At 34.2% G+C, this 18,316-nt stretch overlaps 2 protein-coding genes across 2 annotated transcripts; one reads left to right on the forward strand and one right to left on the reverse strand.

Annotated features, from left to right (window-relative positions):
- Positions 1 to 458: 458 nt before the first annotated feature.
- Positions 459 to 12,965, reverse strand: LOC134258571 (transmembrane 7 superfamily member 3-like). The gene is made up of 10 exons (XM_062741123.1): positions 12,876 to 12,965; positions 12,283 to 12,579; positions 10,691 to 10,974; positions 10,415 to 10,604; positions 9,850 to 9,933; positions 5,030 to 5,110; positions 3,271 to 3,423; positions 2,650 to 2,747; positions 2,048 to 2,210; positions 459 to 1,854 (listed from the first exon to the last, which is right to left on the reverse strand). Exons 1-10 carry the CDS (start codon positions 12,943 to 12,945, stop codon positions 1,589 to 1,591), a joined length of 1,686 nt encoding a protein of 561 aa, XP_062597107.1. The 5' UTR covers positions 12,946 to 12,965; the 3' UTR covers positions 459 to 1,588.
- Positions 12,966 to 13,184: 219 nt separating this feature from the next.
- Positions 13,185 to 17,653, forward strand: LOC134258569 (uridine 5'-monophosphate synthase-like; the record flags this gene model as incomplete). Its single annotated transcript, XM_062741122.1, has 5 exons — positions 13,185 to 13,385; positions 14,405 to 14,503; positions 14,727 to 14,888; positions 16,120 to 16,223; positions 17,482 to 17,653. Coding segments are annotated over exons 1-5 (699 nt in total), but the record flags the coding sequence as incomplete, so codon positions are not given.
- Between the last annotated feature and the right edge of the window lie 663 nt (positions 17,654 to 18,316).

An 18,316-nucleotide genomic window follows, 5' to 3' on the forward strand; every position in this document is an offset into this window, starting at 1 on the left:
CACACAGGGAGATACAAAATCACATTGGTGTTTATAATCAACGTTTTTTTTTTAATTCTGTTTCGTGAATAAAAATCAAGAGTTAGTCTGGCATTCATTTGAATTAAGAGCCTATATCAATCTTTCCCTTATGAAAACAATTTCTCAAGAGATGTCATAAAATCTAATAAACAAATTCTTGTAGCACTCCTTAATTACATGAAATACTAGTATTCTATGTCACAAACTAATGACCCAAGAACAAAAATTACAATTCTTATTTTTAATTTTCATTTTATATTTTGATTTGTCCTACACCTTTTCAAATTTAACATATTAAAACAATTATCTTGAGCCATTAAGTAAAATTAATGATTCACTATTTTGAGTAAATTTTCTTAAATAAAAAACTGGATTGAAATCTTGCATGGAATTCCATAAAATCATGCATGTTCAGTTCAAAAAAAGAAGCAGAAAAATGTATTATTCATGATTTATTAAAAAATTATAAATCAAAATGTAATGTGAAATAGACAATGCACAAATATAACAATAAATTTATTTATCATGAAAATAGGATAACATGATTTTTAACTACAGCCCCTGTTATAATGAAATATAAATATATTGTAACATGGAAAAATGTGATGTTATTAATAGTGCATGGAACCACCCCACCCCCACCCCAATTCCATTAAATTACAATCACATAAAAAGTAAATACAAAAATATTAAATATTCTTTCTACTGTACTGAGTATTGGTTGATTGCAAACTTACATATCACAGAAATAAACCAAAGGAACTGAAGTCCCTACAGTAGAAATACATTTAGCTTTTTCTACAAAAAATCAGGTCAAGACTGCCTATCATACATATTTTTTCAGAGTGACTCATCTCCCTTTTGCGTGTAAATTAATTCTCTCTATACTGAAACTGAAGGAGACTATAGGTTTCCTCCTCGTCTGTCAGTCTTTCAGTTTGTCTGTCTTTCCAACTCGGTTTTCCATGCTTTTTTCAATGCTTGCAGATTTTGAGCTGATTTTTGGAATGTGAGTGTACCCTGAAGAGTTATGAATCAAGTTTTCATCGTTCCTCCTCAACAGTTTCTATGGAATTATGGCCCTTTTAATTTTTAATTCTTGAGCAATTTAAGTTTACACTTGCTGGTAGGGAATTAGTAATGCTGATGCAATACTTTCAGAATGATTGTTAACTCTACATTTGATTGCTTATAATGCTCATATACAGGGGGTATTGGAAATATATTTGATATTTCACAAAAAATGTATTTTGAAGGCTCTTAGAGCTGAAGTTGAGTCCATTTTTTTTTTTAAGAAACCCTATTGTTTCCTTTTTCTCTATTCTATGAGCTTATATGATTACAATTTTATTATTTTCATTTTTGGCAAGATTTTAATGAATATGAATGCATGTAGCAGACCATATTATTAACATTTACATGAATGGTTTGACTAGGTACATGTGAATGCATTTCTATAGCAGATTAACAAACTAGTGTACATGAGACAGAAATAGGAATGGTTGAGGATTTGTCTCCCTTTGTCCAGTACACCTAAGTGTTCGTTAACTTCATTTAGCTGGTACTGCTATGTGGGGGCCGCTAACACCCTCTCCCTGTGATGTCCGGTATTCCTCGCCGGTCTGAGGAGGGGTGACCGCTCGTCCGGTTCTCTGTCCGAGTCCCCCTCGGACTCCACGCTGTACCGGGCTGGTATCCGGTTATATCCTGGTTGTAATTTTCTGCCACATCTTCTGGAACTCTGGGGGAAATCTGGCTGGCCCCAGTCACGATAAAACTGTACGAATGCTCCGAAGACACACACCAAAAACCAGGCACAGGCTAGGATTATCTCTGAAACAGGAACGTTCAGTAGACCAAATGAACCTAAACCATTTCACAATAATGCTTCATATGCATATATAATGACAAATAAATGGTCTTTTTTCAAAATAGTTTATGAAAAAAATTATGTCTCCAGACGCAATCTGCAGAATTTTTTTTTATAGACATAAAAATAAAAACAAAACAATGATATTGAGAATACCTGGCAAGAGGAAGGGCCCAGTGTTAACGACTTTGATGTAGTCAACATCGGTGGAATGTCTGATAGAATTGACTATGATGTACTTCATTCCAGTGTAGAGGAAGATATCAGGGACCAGAATAATTAGGTAGGATCCAATGAATGCACACGATACAATGTTCAGCTGAAAAAAAAAAAGTCATGTTCATTTAATATTACAAATATGTCAATTACTACTTGCTTCAGATATTTCTTGGTTGAGATCACAGATAAGAGATGAACACCCTCAATATTATAGAAGGAATGGCAGTGTCCACCTTTTGCTATGGGACACCCGAAATATGTGTCTGATCAAAAAGTAAAATAAGTGGTCACAATGGCACCAAGTATCCAAGATATTGTGAAAATCTCATTAATTTTCATTTAGACATTTAAGAGATGCAGATAAGAGATGGATCCCCCAAAGTGTAACAGATGGACATACAGCTAGACAGACAGACAGATGGACACCCCATCACTGCATTGTATATACCTCCCTGCTTTTCAAGGTAGGAGTATAATGTGATTAGTTATTAACTTTATCAATATTTATGCCAAATCATTGTTTTAACTTTATACATTACCACTTTAGTGTAGGACAGAATAAACACAGGTATAACCAGGACTCCACAGGCAAAGGCAAGTCCGTAATTAAAGGAGCTGTCCCAGTACGACAGGTTACCTATTGAAGATAAATTAGATCTATACAACTACATAAAAAATTTACCATCAAAAATAGATTAGATGTGTCATAATGCCACAAATGTCCCCACAGGCAGTCAAAATTTCAAACTGTACATTGCATATTCGTAAGACATGAAATAATGATTAAAAACTTTGAATTTTAAATTTTTTTCAAAAGTTCAAGGGAATTAATTCAAAAACAGTCAGTGAAAGGACTGGTAAACAAGTAAGTCCATGCAAAGTTAATTCCTTGGTTTTCGGGCCTTTTTTCAAAAAATATGATGAGGGAGGGAGACTTTTTTTTTTTTTACTTTTTCATTGCCCCCAAAACTTGATGAGGCAGATTTTTACATTGTACAAAACCTGATGAAATGATGAGGGAGGTGATTTCTTATTTTTCTTTTATTGATTTAGCAATAAAAAGGGTTAATGAGGCACCCTTGGAAGAGACGAGGGAGGGCCTGAGAACCAAGAAATAAATTTTTTATGGCCTAACTACTTCTACTGAAGTTGACTCTCACCAAACTGTGTGTAGAAGACGACACTGGAGATGATGTACCCTGCCACTAGTCCAGACAGTAGAACCGAGAGGGCAGGTACCCCCACAAACTCATACATCCCCACCCAGAGGGCAGCACACACCACCCCCAGAATAAACGTCATGACCAGCACCACTGTAAAATAAACAGATAGTAATGACACCAGTACAGAGAGGGCAGCTACCCCCACACACTCGTACATCCCCACCCAGAGGGCAGCACAAACCACACCCAGAATAAACGTCATGACCAGCTCTACTGGAAAATAAACAGATAGTAATGACACCAGTACAGAGAGGGCAGCTACCCCACACACTCGTACATCCCCACCCAGAGGGCAGCACACACCACACCCAGAATAAACGTCATGACCAACTCTACTGGAAAATAAACAGATAGTAATGACACCAGTACAGAGAGGGCAGCTACCCCACACACTCGTACATCCCCACCCAGAGGGCAGCACACACCACACCCAGAATAAACGTCATGACCAGCTCTACTGTAAAATAAACAGATAGTAATGACACCAGTACAGAGAGGGCAGCTACCCCCACACACTCGTACATCCCCACCCAGAGGGCAGCACAAACCACACCCAGAATAAACGTCATGACCAGCTCTACTGTAAAATAAACAGATAGTAATGACACCAGTACAGAGAGGGCAGCTACCCCCACACACTCGTACATCCCCACCCAGAGGGCAGCACAAACCACACCCAGAATAAACGTCATGACCAGCACCACTGTAAAATAAACAGATAGTAATGACACCAGTACAGAGAGGGCAGGTACCCCCACAAACTCATACATCCCACCCAGAGGGCAGCTAGCACACACCACCCCTAGAATCACCGTCATCACCAGCACCACTGTAAAATAAACAGATACATCTAGTAATTATACCAGTCCAGAGAGGGCAGCTACCCCCACAAACTCATACATCCCCACCCAGAGGGCAGCACAAACCACACCCAGAATAAACATCATCACCAGCACCACTGGAAAACAGACACAAAGTAATGACCGAGGCTAGTGGTGTTCCAATCATTGATTATAATTGCAAATCAGTTGATTGTTGGCATAATCCAGGCATTGGATTACCTGGATACATTTTTAAAATTCTGATTAATTGTTTTTTATTTTATTTTACAATCATAATAGTTTTCAAGCAAATTTTTCCAGCCACCACTTAGCTACTAATTTATCAGGTCTGGGCAGTATTGGAGGATAGCAAGATTCATTATGGCAGCCAAATTTTTTACCATATATACATGCATGGAAACCGCATTGCATTGTGGGATAGTTTATCCTCTGATTTCAGAGGATAACACATTTAATTTTCAAATGCTTCGTTTGACAAGGCAACTGTATTCATACTCAGTAACAAAGCACATTCCTGGATATGAAGGCTCTACAAAATAAACAAAGGACCAGCTGGACCACCATAAAAAGTAGTCATTTACCCATTATTACCACTTACTAGGTACTCATTCAAAAATTGATTGGCTTTTTAAATGTCCAGTTAAAATTGATAATGAGTTAGTAACAATAACCCAATCATCGATTGTGAAATTCTTATCGATTCCCATCGTCACCTGAGACTGAGACAAAATAAGGTGTGAATTCTTTACATTTCATGGAAATCAAAAATGGGATGTTCACAAGCAAAATATTTGACAAGAAGGTTCAATGTCACTAATTTGAACTATTAAGGAGAACATTTTTACGGATGTTACCTGTATCAGTCTGATCTGTGTAAAGACTCAGTACACTGTAGAAAATGATACAAAATCCCAGGAAGGCACACAGAAAGTTTCCTGAAATATAACATATAATTATATCTTAACCCTTTGTGTGCGGGAACCCAATATATTGGGTTTGAAGTCACAAAGGCTTGCGTGCGGGAACCCAATATGTTGGGTCTGAGTCTGAAATTAGCGCTTCGTCACATAAAACGTCGTGTAAAACGTATAAATGAGCTGTGAATTATTCAGAATCTTTCAAAATGTATTATACAACTACAACACATTGAAAAATAGGTAATTAAGATGTGAAAATATGAGAATTATTTGTGAAATTGTGATTTAAAGTGAAGGGTTTTGGCGTTTGTTACGATGAAAGTCAGTACAGTGTACGCTATTTTTGGAAACAGGGAAAAAACGCGCATGTAATAAATATCTACTAACTTGCTCTAATATTAAGGAAAATAAAGAAATAAATCCAAAAAATAGTTAAATATTAATAATTCTAATAAATTTGTGCTAGTAAACTTCAAATTACTAAGAAATTTTCGATATTTTAGCAGAAAAACTCTGGTTAACTTGACTTGACCTTAACCTTGCAAAGTTCTTCCTGTTAAAACGAAAGTAGCATGCACATGCTACTGAACTTCAGTCTGAAGCATATCGAGAGCTTATATGGTCGGCAAAGTTTTATATTTTGGACATACGGTGGTTATTATTTGTTTATTTGGTGTTTTGTATGTAGATATACATTACATCGTCTAAATGAAAACAATACTGCGCGAGATTGAACCTGGCAAGTCACAGACGTTTTTCTTTTCCTCAGTGGCTGTGCACGTTGTTTACATATACCGGTACGTAAATCAAGCTTTGCTTTGAAATAAAGGTTTGCAAAATATAATTTGAAGCATCTTGTTAATTAAAAGCATTTGTTTTTTAACAATAAATAAACAAATAAATAAGGAAACATTTTTTTTTAAATCTAAAGACCCATTTCAAAAATGTTGAAAGATAAAAAAGGTTCCACCTAATAAAAGTAATAAACGTGGAGAACCTTGAACATTGTAGAAAGTTTTCCAATGAGTTATTGCATTAATAAGTAAGTCCAAAAGAGATATATAGAGTATACCCATCAACATATTTTTGTGATCAAGCAAAATTAATTCATGATACATGGTATTCGAAATATACACAATATGAATTTTATAATCGACAATCATTGAGTCAATTAAGTGGCCCTAATTACACCTAAAAATTCTGGTTTAAAGCTGCTTGATATACTCCATCTATTTGGGAAAACTTTCAAATATTTTTGTATAACAGTATATGATATACATTGTATTGTAACATTTTTAGCACAATTAAAAATTAAAAATAAACTTAATTTTTTTCTATATAGTGTCTTCAAATGTAAGCTAGTTATCAGAAAAGATGCATTGATGCATTTGATCATGTGCATATACATGAAAATGGTAAAAAGTGATGAAAAAATTTTGAAGTGCTGATTTTCCCTGAAATGACTGTCATTTGTGTAAACTGCATCTTCGCTAGCCAAGGGTTTTCGGTCTGCAACGCTCCCCATCTTCGCTAGCCAAGGGTTTTCGGTCCGCAACTCTCCCCATATGGGGACATTTGCCACAATAAAGCATGTGGATTAAATTGCACATTTCCTCCACTTTTTATCTTTATTTTATCAAAAACAGTGAGACTGTCCCATTTTTTACTTATACATGCACACACAAAATTATAAAAATTCACTGGTTAAATAAATTGTATCTCTACAGTTTAAAATTAAGATGAATTGTCATTTTTGTAGGCATATATAAGAAGGAGATCAGAGTCTTTAGAATGAGTAATTTGTAAATCGATGGACTTGCATGTACATCAGTTCAATAAATTACAATAAAGACTGGGTAATACAGCAAAACTCGTTTAGTACGAACACGATATTGCGAATTTACGGATGTAGCGAAGTCAATTTGGATACCCAGCTAAATAAATTTAATTGATTTCTTATACAGTTATAACGGTTTATAGATATAGCGAAGTAATTTCATAGGTCCCAGTGACTTCGTTATAACCGAGTTTTACTGTAGGAATTGTACTTCTCAAACTCAAAAGTACACACTGTACATGTTTTTACCTATTAATATGTAATATATCCTCTAGTTTACAAATTTATAAGGCCCAAGAAGCTTCTACATTCCATCCCTTCTAGATATGTAACAGTAAGATAGGTACATTTGATGTAGGAGGTAATCATATATGCCTGAATGAATACAGAAAAAAGGCTAAGATTTACTGTGAGAATTTTTTTTTAATGATGGTCAAAACTTTTTTTTTCAAAAATGCAAATTCCTGTACAATTACTCATCAACAAAGATTACATTTTGTCCTCCAAATATATGTTTATTTTTAAATATGAAAATATGAATAGTTACTAAGAATACAAAGAAATCCCATAGTGGAAATAAAATATAATTTTCATTACTGTATACAGGGTTATTTTCGTCCCGTGTTATTTTCGCCCTTTTGAACTTGTGAACAATTCTGCACTGTTTTAAATTCACCCAGTCATAGTTCTGTTTAGGAAATTATGAGGTGTAATTTGAATTCACCCAATCAAGGAGAGAGTGAAAGGGTCAAAAATAAACGGGGGCAAAAATTTCCCTGTATACAGTATTAGGAATAATATATTATGTTGACGTAAAAATTCAGGCACATTTAAAACTTGTGTAATAGGAAAGGAGAGAATGTATGGTAACTATTGTTGGACCAGGAATTGAACTCAGGAACCCTGCTTCACTAGTCAGGTGCTCTACCGAATGAGCTACACTGTACCCAGGTTGATACCCATAGCATAACAATTACATATCCCTCAAAGTTATCTTTATCCTTGCAGACACAACCCAAATTCTTATTAGCCCCTGACGGGACTTTCACTTGCAAATCCAGAGGGGTCATTAGCATCAAATATGTAACAAGGAAGGAGAAAATGCACGGCTGGACCGTGAATCTAAGAAGGGGCCCCTGCATCACTGGTCAGATGCTCTACTGACTGAGCTTACTTGGCCTATATCCATTACCCTTACTATTAGACTTGCATAAACTTAAAAGTATTTCATAATATATTGATTGATATTATGGTACATATCTGTCAACCATCATTAACTAAAATCAATTGAAAAAAATCAAAACTGTTATTCACCAGTGACCACATTGAACGAAGTCATTTTTTAAAACATTATAAATGACTGTTAAGGTGCTTACATTTCTAAAATTTAAAATACTAGTTTTCCTGCTGGCAATTATTGTTGCCAGCCAGGAATAAAACTTCTAAAATAAATGCCACATTTCTTACAGAGTGAGAAGTACTGTGGGAGGAAAGTTGATGAATATGTAAACTTTACAAATAACATGGAGAAATGCATTTTCTTCTATAAAAGCAAAATAAAAAGAGTTGAGAATTACTAGAGTATATTTAGGGCTGTTAGATACCAGTCATTAGAAAATAAGACCTCTGTAACTTAGTGTAAATGTTAATTTATTTTTATAAAATTTATTTAACATATTGACTTCTTTAATTTGAAAATGAATACTAGTAACAGCAATTAGTTCATTGTTGTGCCAATTTGCTCCAAGATTTCCCAACCTCGAAAACTGCATATTCGTTGAGGATCATACTTTCTTATATGATTGCCAATATTTCTTAAAATAATCACTGGTTTTATATTTACAGGCTAATTGAATCTTCAATTTATACTATTTTTAGTTAAAATCTGAAAAAAAAATCCATTAACTTGAATCAAAATTCACTTAAACCTACATGAATATATCCCTTACTCAGATAAGTATACAATGACTTTTTACAACATAACGGTATATATAACATTGACTTTATCATCGAGTTATTGTTTAAATTAATTTTTTTTTGCATAATATTAAACTAAAATTGAATATTTAGGCAAAAAAAAAATAATTTCTTGGTTCTCAGGCCCTCCCTCATCTCTTCCAAGGGTGCCTCATTGACCCTTTTTATTGCTAAATCAATAAAATATAAACACCAAATCACCTCCCTCATCATTTTTTGAGGTTTTGTACAATGTAAAATGCTGCCTCATCATGTTTTGGGGGCAATAAAAAAGAAAAAAAAATGCCTCCCTCCCTCATCATATTTCTTGAAAAAAGGCCTGAGAACCAAGTAATTAACTTTGCATGGCCTTAAAGAGATTGATTTATTTTTTTTCATCAAAGTGCAATATTTTCTCTGAAAAATATAGTTAAAATGCTAAAAAGTCATTTTAAAATATATTTTTTTGAAAATTTGGTTGCCATGGCAACATAAAATATTAGATTTTTTAAAAAAAGTATAGATTAAAAAAACGCAACAATTGCTATATATTTGCTAAATTTCAAGCAAATTGGTTGTCAACAATTTTAGATATTTGCATTTTAGTACACCATTGTGATAATTTCGTTGATATTACAAAACAACTCAGTCCTGAGGTTACAGCGCACGTAAAACAAGTCAGCACACAAAGGGTTAACAATAACAAGATAGTTTCAATAAGGAAAACTTAAGTTATATACTTTACTTTTAACCCAGCTATCATACCTTATAGAGTGATATAAACATTGACTATAAATCTATAAATCACCTATTTAATAGTGGTTTAATTTTTGTTGTTTTTGTGGTATAGAGACATGTATTGTGAATTCCCATGGGTCAAAACTTTATATCCATTTTGCACCTCCTAAAGGACAACTTTATAGATTCCCACCTCTACAAAAGTCTACCTTTGTACAGTATTTACCAGTTCTGAAAAATCTATGTCCCAGAAAAGTCAGGAACAGTCCCACTATCCCCAGGACAACTGCAGCAGTCAGCCAGAATACACCTGTAAAGGAACAGTGAGAAAACTAATAATAGAAAATGGGACCAGTTATAAAAGTACTTGAGACTAAGATGTAAAACTATATTTTATAATTACTGGGGTATTCATAAAATGATATTTTGATCTTAGTCTAATTTTTCTTTGTAAATTGAAGCCCTGGAGATTTATCAATTATTGACAGCTTATGAACTACTGCTGAATAATGTGTACAGAGTTATTTTCACCCCGTCTTATTTTCGCCCTTTTACTCTTGCAAACAATTTTGCCCCGTTTTAAATTCGCCCAGTCATAGTTTTGTTTCAGAAATTATACAGTATTCTTTGAATTCGCCTCGTTTTAAATTCGCCCAAATGAGGGTAGGGCGAAAGGGGCAAAAATAAAATGGGTGCGAAAATTTCCCTGTATACAGTACTTATTGAATGTCTAATTACAATTTACAACACTTGTGCACAAATTTTGACTTTCTGCTGTAACATTTACTGACCATACATTTTACAGCCCTCCCTTTGTTGTATATTACAGCTGTATGTGACCTGAGGAAAGTATGCTGCCATGGTTACACCTGATGGGGTCGTTGCCTTGACAACCATGTTATACACCGCCCCTGTTCCTGTGTATGATGCCGCCATGAATTCTGGTTTTTGAACAGTGTCTTTACTTGTTGTTTTAGAAAGCTGAAATTAGAAATGTTGAGCAGTTTCTTTAGATCAATACCATCACACAGATCTGATTATTATTTTAGAATAGAATACTTGTTTACCAGGAGACCATTAGTCATCACATCCTCAGCTGTCATCATTTGTTTCATTGTTGAGAAGTATTCCCCCGAGGTGAAATCATTCTCGGACAGGTATTTCACATAGATGCTGTATTCTAACATATTCTGTGAAGACTTTTCTTCACAAGAAGGGTGGGCGGATCTATTCCTCAGTGGGATGTTGGACAATTGGAATTCTACAAGATTCTTGGTGGTAGTGTAAGAGACCCGTAGATTGGCATCATCCTCCAGAGAAAACTCTAGATTACATCCACCAGCTAGGGGTTCTGTAAGATGGAGAAATTAAAATTACATCCAACAACAGACGGCTCTATAATATAAAGAAATCTAGATTATACACTGTACATCCAAACAAATAGACTTTTTTTTATAAAAAGGGGATTCCAGATACACCCAACAACTAGAGACTGTGTAAAATAGAGAATTCCAGATTCAGAAGCTGACAATTCCCATTGCCCGATGCCCAGGGGTAGTGAATTTTAGGGGTGGACAAGTGAAATTTTATCAACCGCTTGCCTGTGGGCAAGTGACTTAAAAAACAATCAAATCCACATGTAAGTCATAGAATTAAAACTAAGCACAGGAGCTTGCATGATCTACTCAGTATTTGTCTTCCTATTTTTTGAAATATGTATAAATATAAACAGTATTAGTTGTGTATCATAATGGCGGGGCAAGCAAAATTCTGGTAGGGCAAGTGAACTTTGACCATGCACTTGCCCTTGGACAAGTGCATAAAAAATCTATTTGTCAGCCCCTGCAGATTACACCCATCAACTAAAGAATCTGTAAAATAGAGAATTCCAGATTAAATCCATTAATTAAGGCTCTGTGGAAGAGATTATAGATACTGACTTAGAGCTTTGTAAAATAGGAAGGAATCCAGATTACAGCTATAATGCGCATTGTAAAATAGAGAAAACATCAGATTACAACTAAGGTGTCTGAAAAAATGTGAAAGCTCCAGAGTGCATCGATCAGCTAAGTACTCTATACAGGGTTATTTTCGCCTTTCATACTTGCAAACAATTTAGCCATGTTTTAAATTCCCAGTCATAGTTTTGTTTAAGAAATTATACTGTATTCTTTGAAATTGCCCTGTTTTAAATTCGCTCAAATGAGGAAAGGGCGAAAGGAACGATTACAAAAATAAAACAGGTGGTGAAAATTTCCCTGTATACAGTATCTTTAAAATAAGGGAAAATTCAGATTACACTTAGTACAGTACCAAGAAATAAAATTAAACATGTAGATGCTTATAACAAATTGCCAGAGGTAGACATTTTTGCTTTATTATAAGTGTAGTTTGTTATACCCGTTAGATAAGATAATATTTATTTAAAGTCAAGTACATCAACAAAGAAGTTAATTTTACAATATATATGACATCAAAGCTATGGGGACAGCAAATCACTTTGCTGTAACCATCGTTATAAGCAATATTTCAACAGCAACAAAAACATGTAATAAGAAATGACTTACAATGTATTTTATGGTAAACAGCTTACAGAATATCAAACCATAAATGTAATTTCAGATACTAAATTTATCCATTAATAATCTTTAAATTTTACCATTTTTTGACATCAGGAAAACTGCCAGCAGAACTTGCACATCTTGGCTGTGGTTAGACTGGAGGTACCAGGTGACTTCTGTCTGATCGGGCTCCAGGACAGTGACAATTCCAATGTCTCCCCCTGTCAATGACTTCCCCACCCTCGGTACGGGAGTGGAAGAAAGCGTGAGGTTTTTGGTTTGGGAATGGACCTGACACGTTACATAACTTATGTCTGCCGTCACATTCCTCAGAGTTATAGAGTTGTTGCTCTGTCCTTTAATGTTGACCAAAACTGGTTGATTTGGTTTGACATCTGAAAGAAAAAATATGAAAACAGAAATTAAAAGAAATAATTTCAATGTCAGAGTGCTTTAAATTTTTTGGTGAGTTGATGGTGGCATTGACTGGAGTTTCTACAAAGTAAAGATTGTTTCTTAAACCCCATTTATTAATTCAATGAGGATGTCAATTTATGTATGCACAGTGCCAAGGAATTACACAATATAATTGTGACCAAATTTCACAATTTTACGTTATATTTATGCGTAACAGGAAAGAAATAATGAAAGCTATAGGAGACAGATAATCAATTTATGAATTGTACTTTACCAATTGCACTGAAAACAGTTGTCAATAGAATGGTTAAGGGAATAAATTTGACTACAACTAACATCATCATCACCCCAGAAGGAAAATGAAAGTAGGAGCTGGTTATCATTAGTATATTTACTGTAGCGAATGCAAGAAAGATTTTTGCTTCACTGTTGCTTTACTCAGTAATTTCAGAGAATGCAAAATATTACAAACTTAAATTCACTGCAACAAAATACATTTTAGCTCATATCATTAAATAATGAGTATTTTTCATGACAAACTCAATTTTTCATTTCTGTTACAATTCCTAGTTTTACACCATTTCCTTTCATACCGAACCCGAACTTATTTACAACGAACAGCATGGCGGCAAATGAGAAATCGTTAAATAGTAGAAAAGAATCATTAATATTAGAACTCTATAAAGTACAGGCTGTGAAGTTTGGAAATTTTAAGTTGAAAAGTGGCATTGATTCTCCAGTATATTTTGATTTGCGTGTCATTGTGTCATATCCCTCTCTTTTGGTAAGTCTCTCAAAAAGACAACTGACATTCTATAATAAATTTGCTACATTACATAAATTTACAGGCTAAGATTTTGCATGATTGATAGCAATGAGTTCACACACAGCTGTGTAAGTGAATTAACTTGGACATTTACATTAAAAAGACACAGGTAGTTGGGTCTTGGTTTATAAATATGTATAAATAAATATAAACATTCATATTTATAAACCAAGACCCTTTGGCAAGTACCTGTGTTAAAAGATAGATTTCTTAAAATTTCAATTGTAAAAGAGGTCATGTATGGATGAAAAATAAGACCATATGATACCTGCAGGTTCGTTTTTTGGTGATTTATTATTTTTAGGTATCTGGAGAATAGATAATGCTGTAAATATACATTTAGTATACATGTAAGTAATATGAGTACAATTTTATATATAAATCAAAATGAAAATTCTTTACACATACAAAGTACTCATAAATTCACAATACATTCTTACTATGCATACTTTGAAAGAGTTATTCCCCTTTTCACAGCATTTTATAAAAATGTACATTTACACTTGTACAATTTATATATATTCCCCTGAAACATATACTGTAGATCACTAAATTTTTGCGCAACACCTTATTTTCACAAGATAGTCATTGACTCTTTATTAGCCAGACATAATTTTCACGTATTTGTTGTTTTTCCTCTATATAATCATAAGGAATACTTTTAAACTTGAGAATGAAATTTTCGCGAGCTCTTTATCTCGCGTAATTACGCGAAAATTAAGTTCTCACGAATAAAACGTGATTTACAGTAATTACATGTATTGAATTGTTTTACATTCTTTATTACAATTATTTAGTGAATTCTAAGTCCACTTATTAATTAGGAATATATAAAAATGAAAAGTACTTTTGTAAAACAAAATATGGAATGTACCTGTTTATGGAACAGAGTGCCTGGTACCTTTTTATTACAATGACTGGAACTTTATTGGATTCCTATTACATTATTTATAAACTTGATTCTTCTCTCCCTTTAGAATGAAGTATCGGAATTGACGTGGGAGGTGGCTAAATCAGCTGACTGTCGTTTTGACTCTGTCTGCGGCGTTCCGTACACAGCACTTCCAGTAGCAACAGTATGGAGTTACAAACTTGATAGAAAGAGATTTAAAAAATATACTATGGGAAAAGTTAATGTCATTTTTACCTACCCATGATAAGGAACAAATAAAATTCTGCTTGTGCATGTACATTGACCCAATGAATTTAAGCGATTCCATAGTATATTGCAAGTTAAGAGTTAGAAAACTATTTTTTATGTTGCTCCTCTTTTTAATTATATTAAAAACTACATTTCAGTGCTTCTCTGTTCACCACAAGGTGCCGATGTTAATTCGCAGAAAAGAGGCAAAAGATTATGGTACAAAGAAGATGGTGGAGGGTCACTACAGGGAGGGAGAGAGCTGTCTGATCGTGGAGGACGTGGTAACTAGTGGTGGCTCTGTCATGGAAACCGTTCAGGTGAGACAAGCTATACTAAAACCGTTCAGGTGAGGTGCGCTATACCGAAATTGTTCAGATGAGACGCTCTATACCAAAACTGTTCAGGTGAGGCCGCTTTACCGAAACAGTTCAGGTGAGCTGCTTTACCAAAACCGTTCAGGTGAGGCGCACTATACCAAAACCATTCAAGTGAGACACGCTATACCAAAACCCTTCAAGTGAGACTCGCTATACCAAAAATGTTCAGGTGAGACAAGCTATACCAAAACCGTTCAAGTGAGACACGCTATGCCAAAAATGTTCAGGTGAGACAAGCTATACCAAAACCGTTCAAGTGAGACACGCTATACCAAAAATGTTCAGGTGAGACAAGCTATACCAAAACCGTTCAAGTGAGACACGCTATGCCAAAAATGTTCAAGTGAGACATGCTATACCAAAACCGTTCAGGTGAGGCCGCTTTACCGAAACTGTCCAGGCAAGAAGCGCTTTACCACTATATTATCATTTACAAGTTGAATCTATGATTATTGAGTTATTTAAGGAATGACTCTAATTCTTGGCCAAATTATCGAGCATAATCTGGTTTGGGTCAGTTTACGCTTTATAATCCACGAAGCCGATTATAAAAAAGCGTAAACTGACCCAAACCAGATTATACTCGATAATTTGGCCAAGAATTAAAGTCATTCCTTATAATTTTAAAATTTTAAAATAAATAAAACACCTTTGGATATAAAATTGTGCTGCTTTTTATGAGTTCAAATTTACCACGCAATAATACAACCTTAGTAACAGAAGTGATAGGAAGCGAGGGGAGGTAATAACTGATACATAGATCTGGCAGCCATGATGTCTGTTTGCATGAGGTAAGATCGAGTAACTGTTTGAAGTTAAAGGTACATTTATTAAATCTGGAATTTTCTATGGATTCCGCGGACTGGAAATGAGGGGATTGCATGGATAGGATGATTAAGCTGGTCATCAAGGGGGTGTGTCCCCATACCAAGCCAGATTATACAAAATAATCTGCGTTCCTTTTTGGAAATCAACCATTGAGAGGCGAGAATAAAAACAAAATTAAATTATTGGATAAGAACTTACATTTATCAGATTCTAAGAATTTTGAACTACTGGGTAAGCATTGATTTTAAGTTTAGATACTAAGAATACAGGTAATTAGTTACTGGGTAAGAATTAATATTTTCAGATGTAAAGTAACATTTCTGGTGTATTTTGACTTTTTCAGACCCTTCAGTCAATATCAGTAAGAGTTACTGATGCTGTAGTTCTACTGGACAGGGAACAAGGTGGACAAAGAGCTCTGAAGAAAAAAGGCATAACACTTCATAGGTACTAAATATCAATGAATAGGCATAACACTTCATAGGTACTAAATATCAATGAATAGGCATAACGCTTCATAGGTACTAAATATCAATGAATAGTCATAACACTTCATAGGTACTAAATATCAATGAATAGGCATAACAATCCATAGGTACTGAATATTTGTGAATAGGCATAAAACTTTATAGGTACATGTACTAAATATCAATGAAGCCCTTCAAGGGTAAACATTTTAGAAAGAGATGTATCATTGCTACAACAAAGTCGGAAGCTTTTACATGTAGAATGAGAGGGACAATCCTAACTAGAGTTTTGGAGGACATTTTTCCAAGTTTATGAAAAAAAGTGGCTTTTTGAAATTTGAATTTTTGATCACCACTATAATGACATTGGTATCCTCATTCAAATTTTGAATATTTGTTTCCACATAATGTTAGATATCCTTGCTATTATCAGATATCCTAGCTAATGTTAGATATCCTTGCTATTATCAGATATCCTAGCTAATATTAGATATCCTTGCTATAATCAGATATCCTAGCTAATATTAGATATCCTTGCTATAATCAGATATCCCAGCTAATATTAGATGTCTTGTTTTTATCAGATATCCTTGCTAAATATTAGATATCCTTGCTAATGTCAAATATCCTGGCTAATTATTAACCAAATGATCAAATTAGATTTTTAAAAAATGATAAATATGCAGTTGTACATGTATATTGTTTGATTTTTCTATATCATAGCTACAACAAAGTCGGAAGCTTTTACATGTAGAATGAGAGGGACAATCCTAACTAGAGTTTTTGAGGACATTTTCCAAGTTTATGAAAAAAAGTGGCTTTTTGAAATTTGAATTTTTGATCACCACTATAATGACATTGGTATCTTCATTCAAATTTTGAAGATTTGTTTCCACATAATGTTAAATATCCTTGCTATTATCAGATATCCTAGCTAATGTTAGATATCCTTGCTATTATCAGATATCCTAGCTAAATTTAGATATCCTTGCTATTGTTAGATATCCTAGCTGATGTTACATATCCTTGCTATTATCAGATATCCTAGCTAAATTTAGATATCCTTGCTATATCAATATCCTAGCATATGTTAGATATCCTTGCTAATGTCAAATATCCTGGCTAATTATTAACCAAATGATCAAATTAGAGTTTTTAAAAAATGATAAATATGCAGTTGTACATGTATATTGTTTGATTTTTCTATAACATACATGTTCTTTTTTTTGTTTGCTCAGTGTTTGCACTTTGACAACAGTACTAGAAGTGTTGGAATCTCACGGAAAGTTAGATAAAAACATCGTAGAGAGGACCAGAAGATTTATCAAGGAGAACAGATTCGATGGTGAAACTCCGACAAATGGCTCAGAGAAAATTGTACCAGATCCAAACAAGAAAACAAAATTTACAGTATGCAAAAAAGAACTATATGCGGTATATTGCATATATTTGCCCCCACAAAAGTCAAATTTTTAAAACTTCCTGAAATGTGCTGAATTCAATAAATTGTATGAGAAATATAAATTAACAGAAAATATTATAGTGTCAAAGCAGTGTATTCACAATTTTTGTTAGCTCTACTGGTCAGAGACCAGAAGAGCTTATGCGATAGTAATGCGTCCGTCGTCCGTCCGTCTGTCTGTCCGTCTGTCTGTCTGTCTGTCTGTAAACAATTTTTCAAAATGCTACTCCTCCTACAGTTTTGGTCCGATTTCAATATAACTTGGCACACAAGTAGACTACACTAAGATACATAATTTTGTGCATCGGTTTTTGATTTCTGAACGGTGTTGCCGTGGTTACTAAAAATAGAAATTTCTGTGAAATTCTTTCAAAATGCTACTCCTCCTACAGTTTTGGTCTGATTTGAATATAACTTGGCGCAAAAGTAGACTACACTAAGATACATAATTCTGTGCATCGGGTTTTGATTTCGATGAACGGTGTTGCCGTGGTTACTAAAAACAGAAATTTCTGTGAAATTTTTTCAAAATGCTACTCCTCCTACAGTTTTGGTCCAATTTCAATATTACTTGGCACACAAGTAGACTACACTAAAATACATAATTCTGT

The sequence above is a fragment of the Saccostrea cucullata genome, unplaced genomic scaffold (genome assembly GCF_032062105.1).
Source record: "Saccostrea cucullata isolate Sc308-1 unplaced genomic scaffold, CSIRO_AGI_Scuc_v1 ctg12861, whole genome shotgun sequence".
In the NCBI taxonomy this organism is placed as follows: domain Eukaryota; kingdom Metazoa; phylum Mollusca; class Bivalvia; order Ostreida; family Ostreidae; genus Saccostrea; species Saccostrea cuccullata.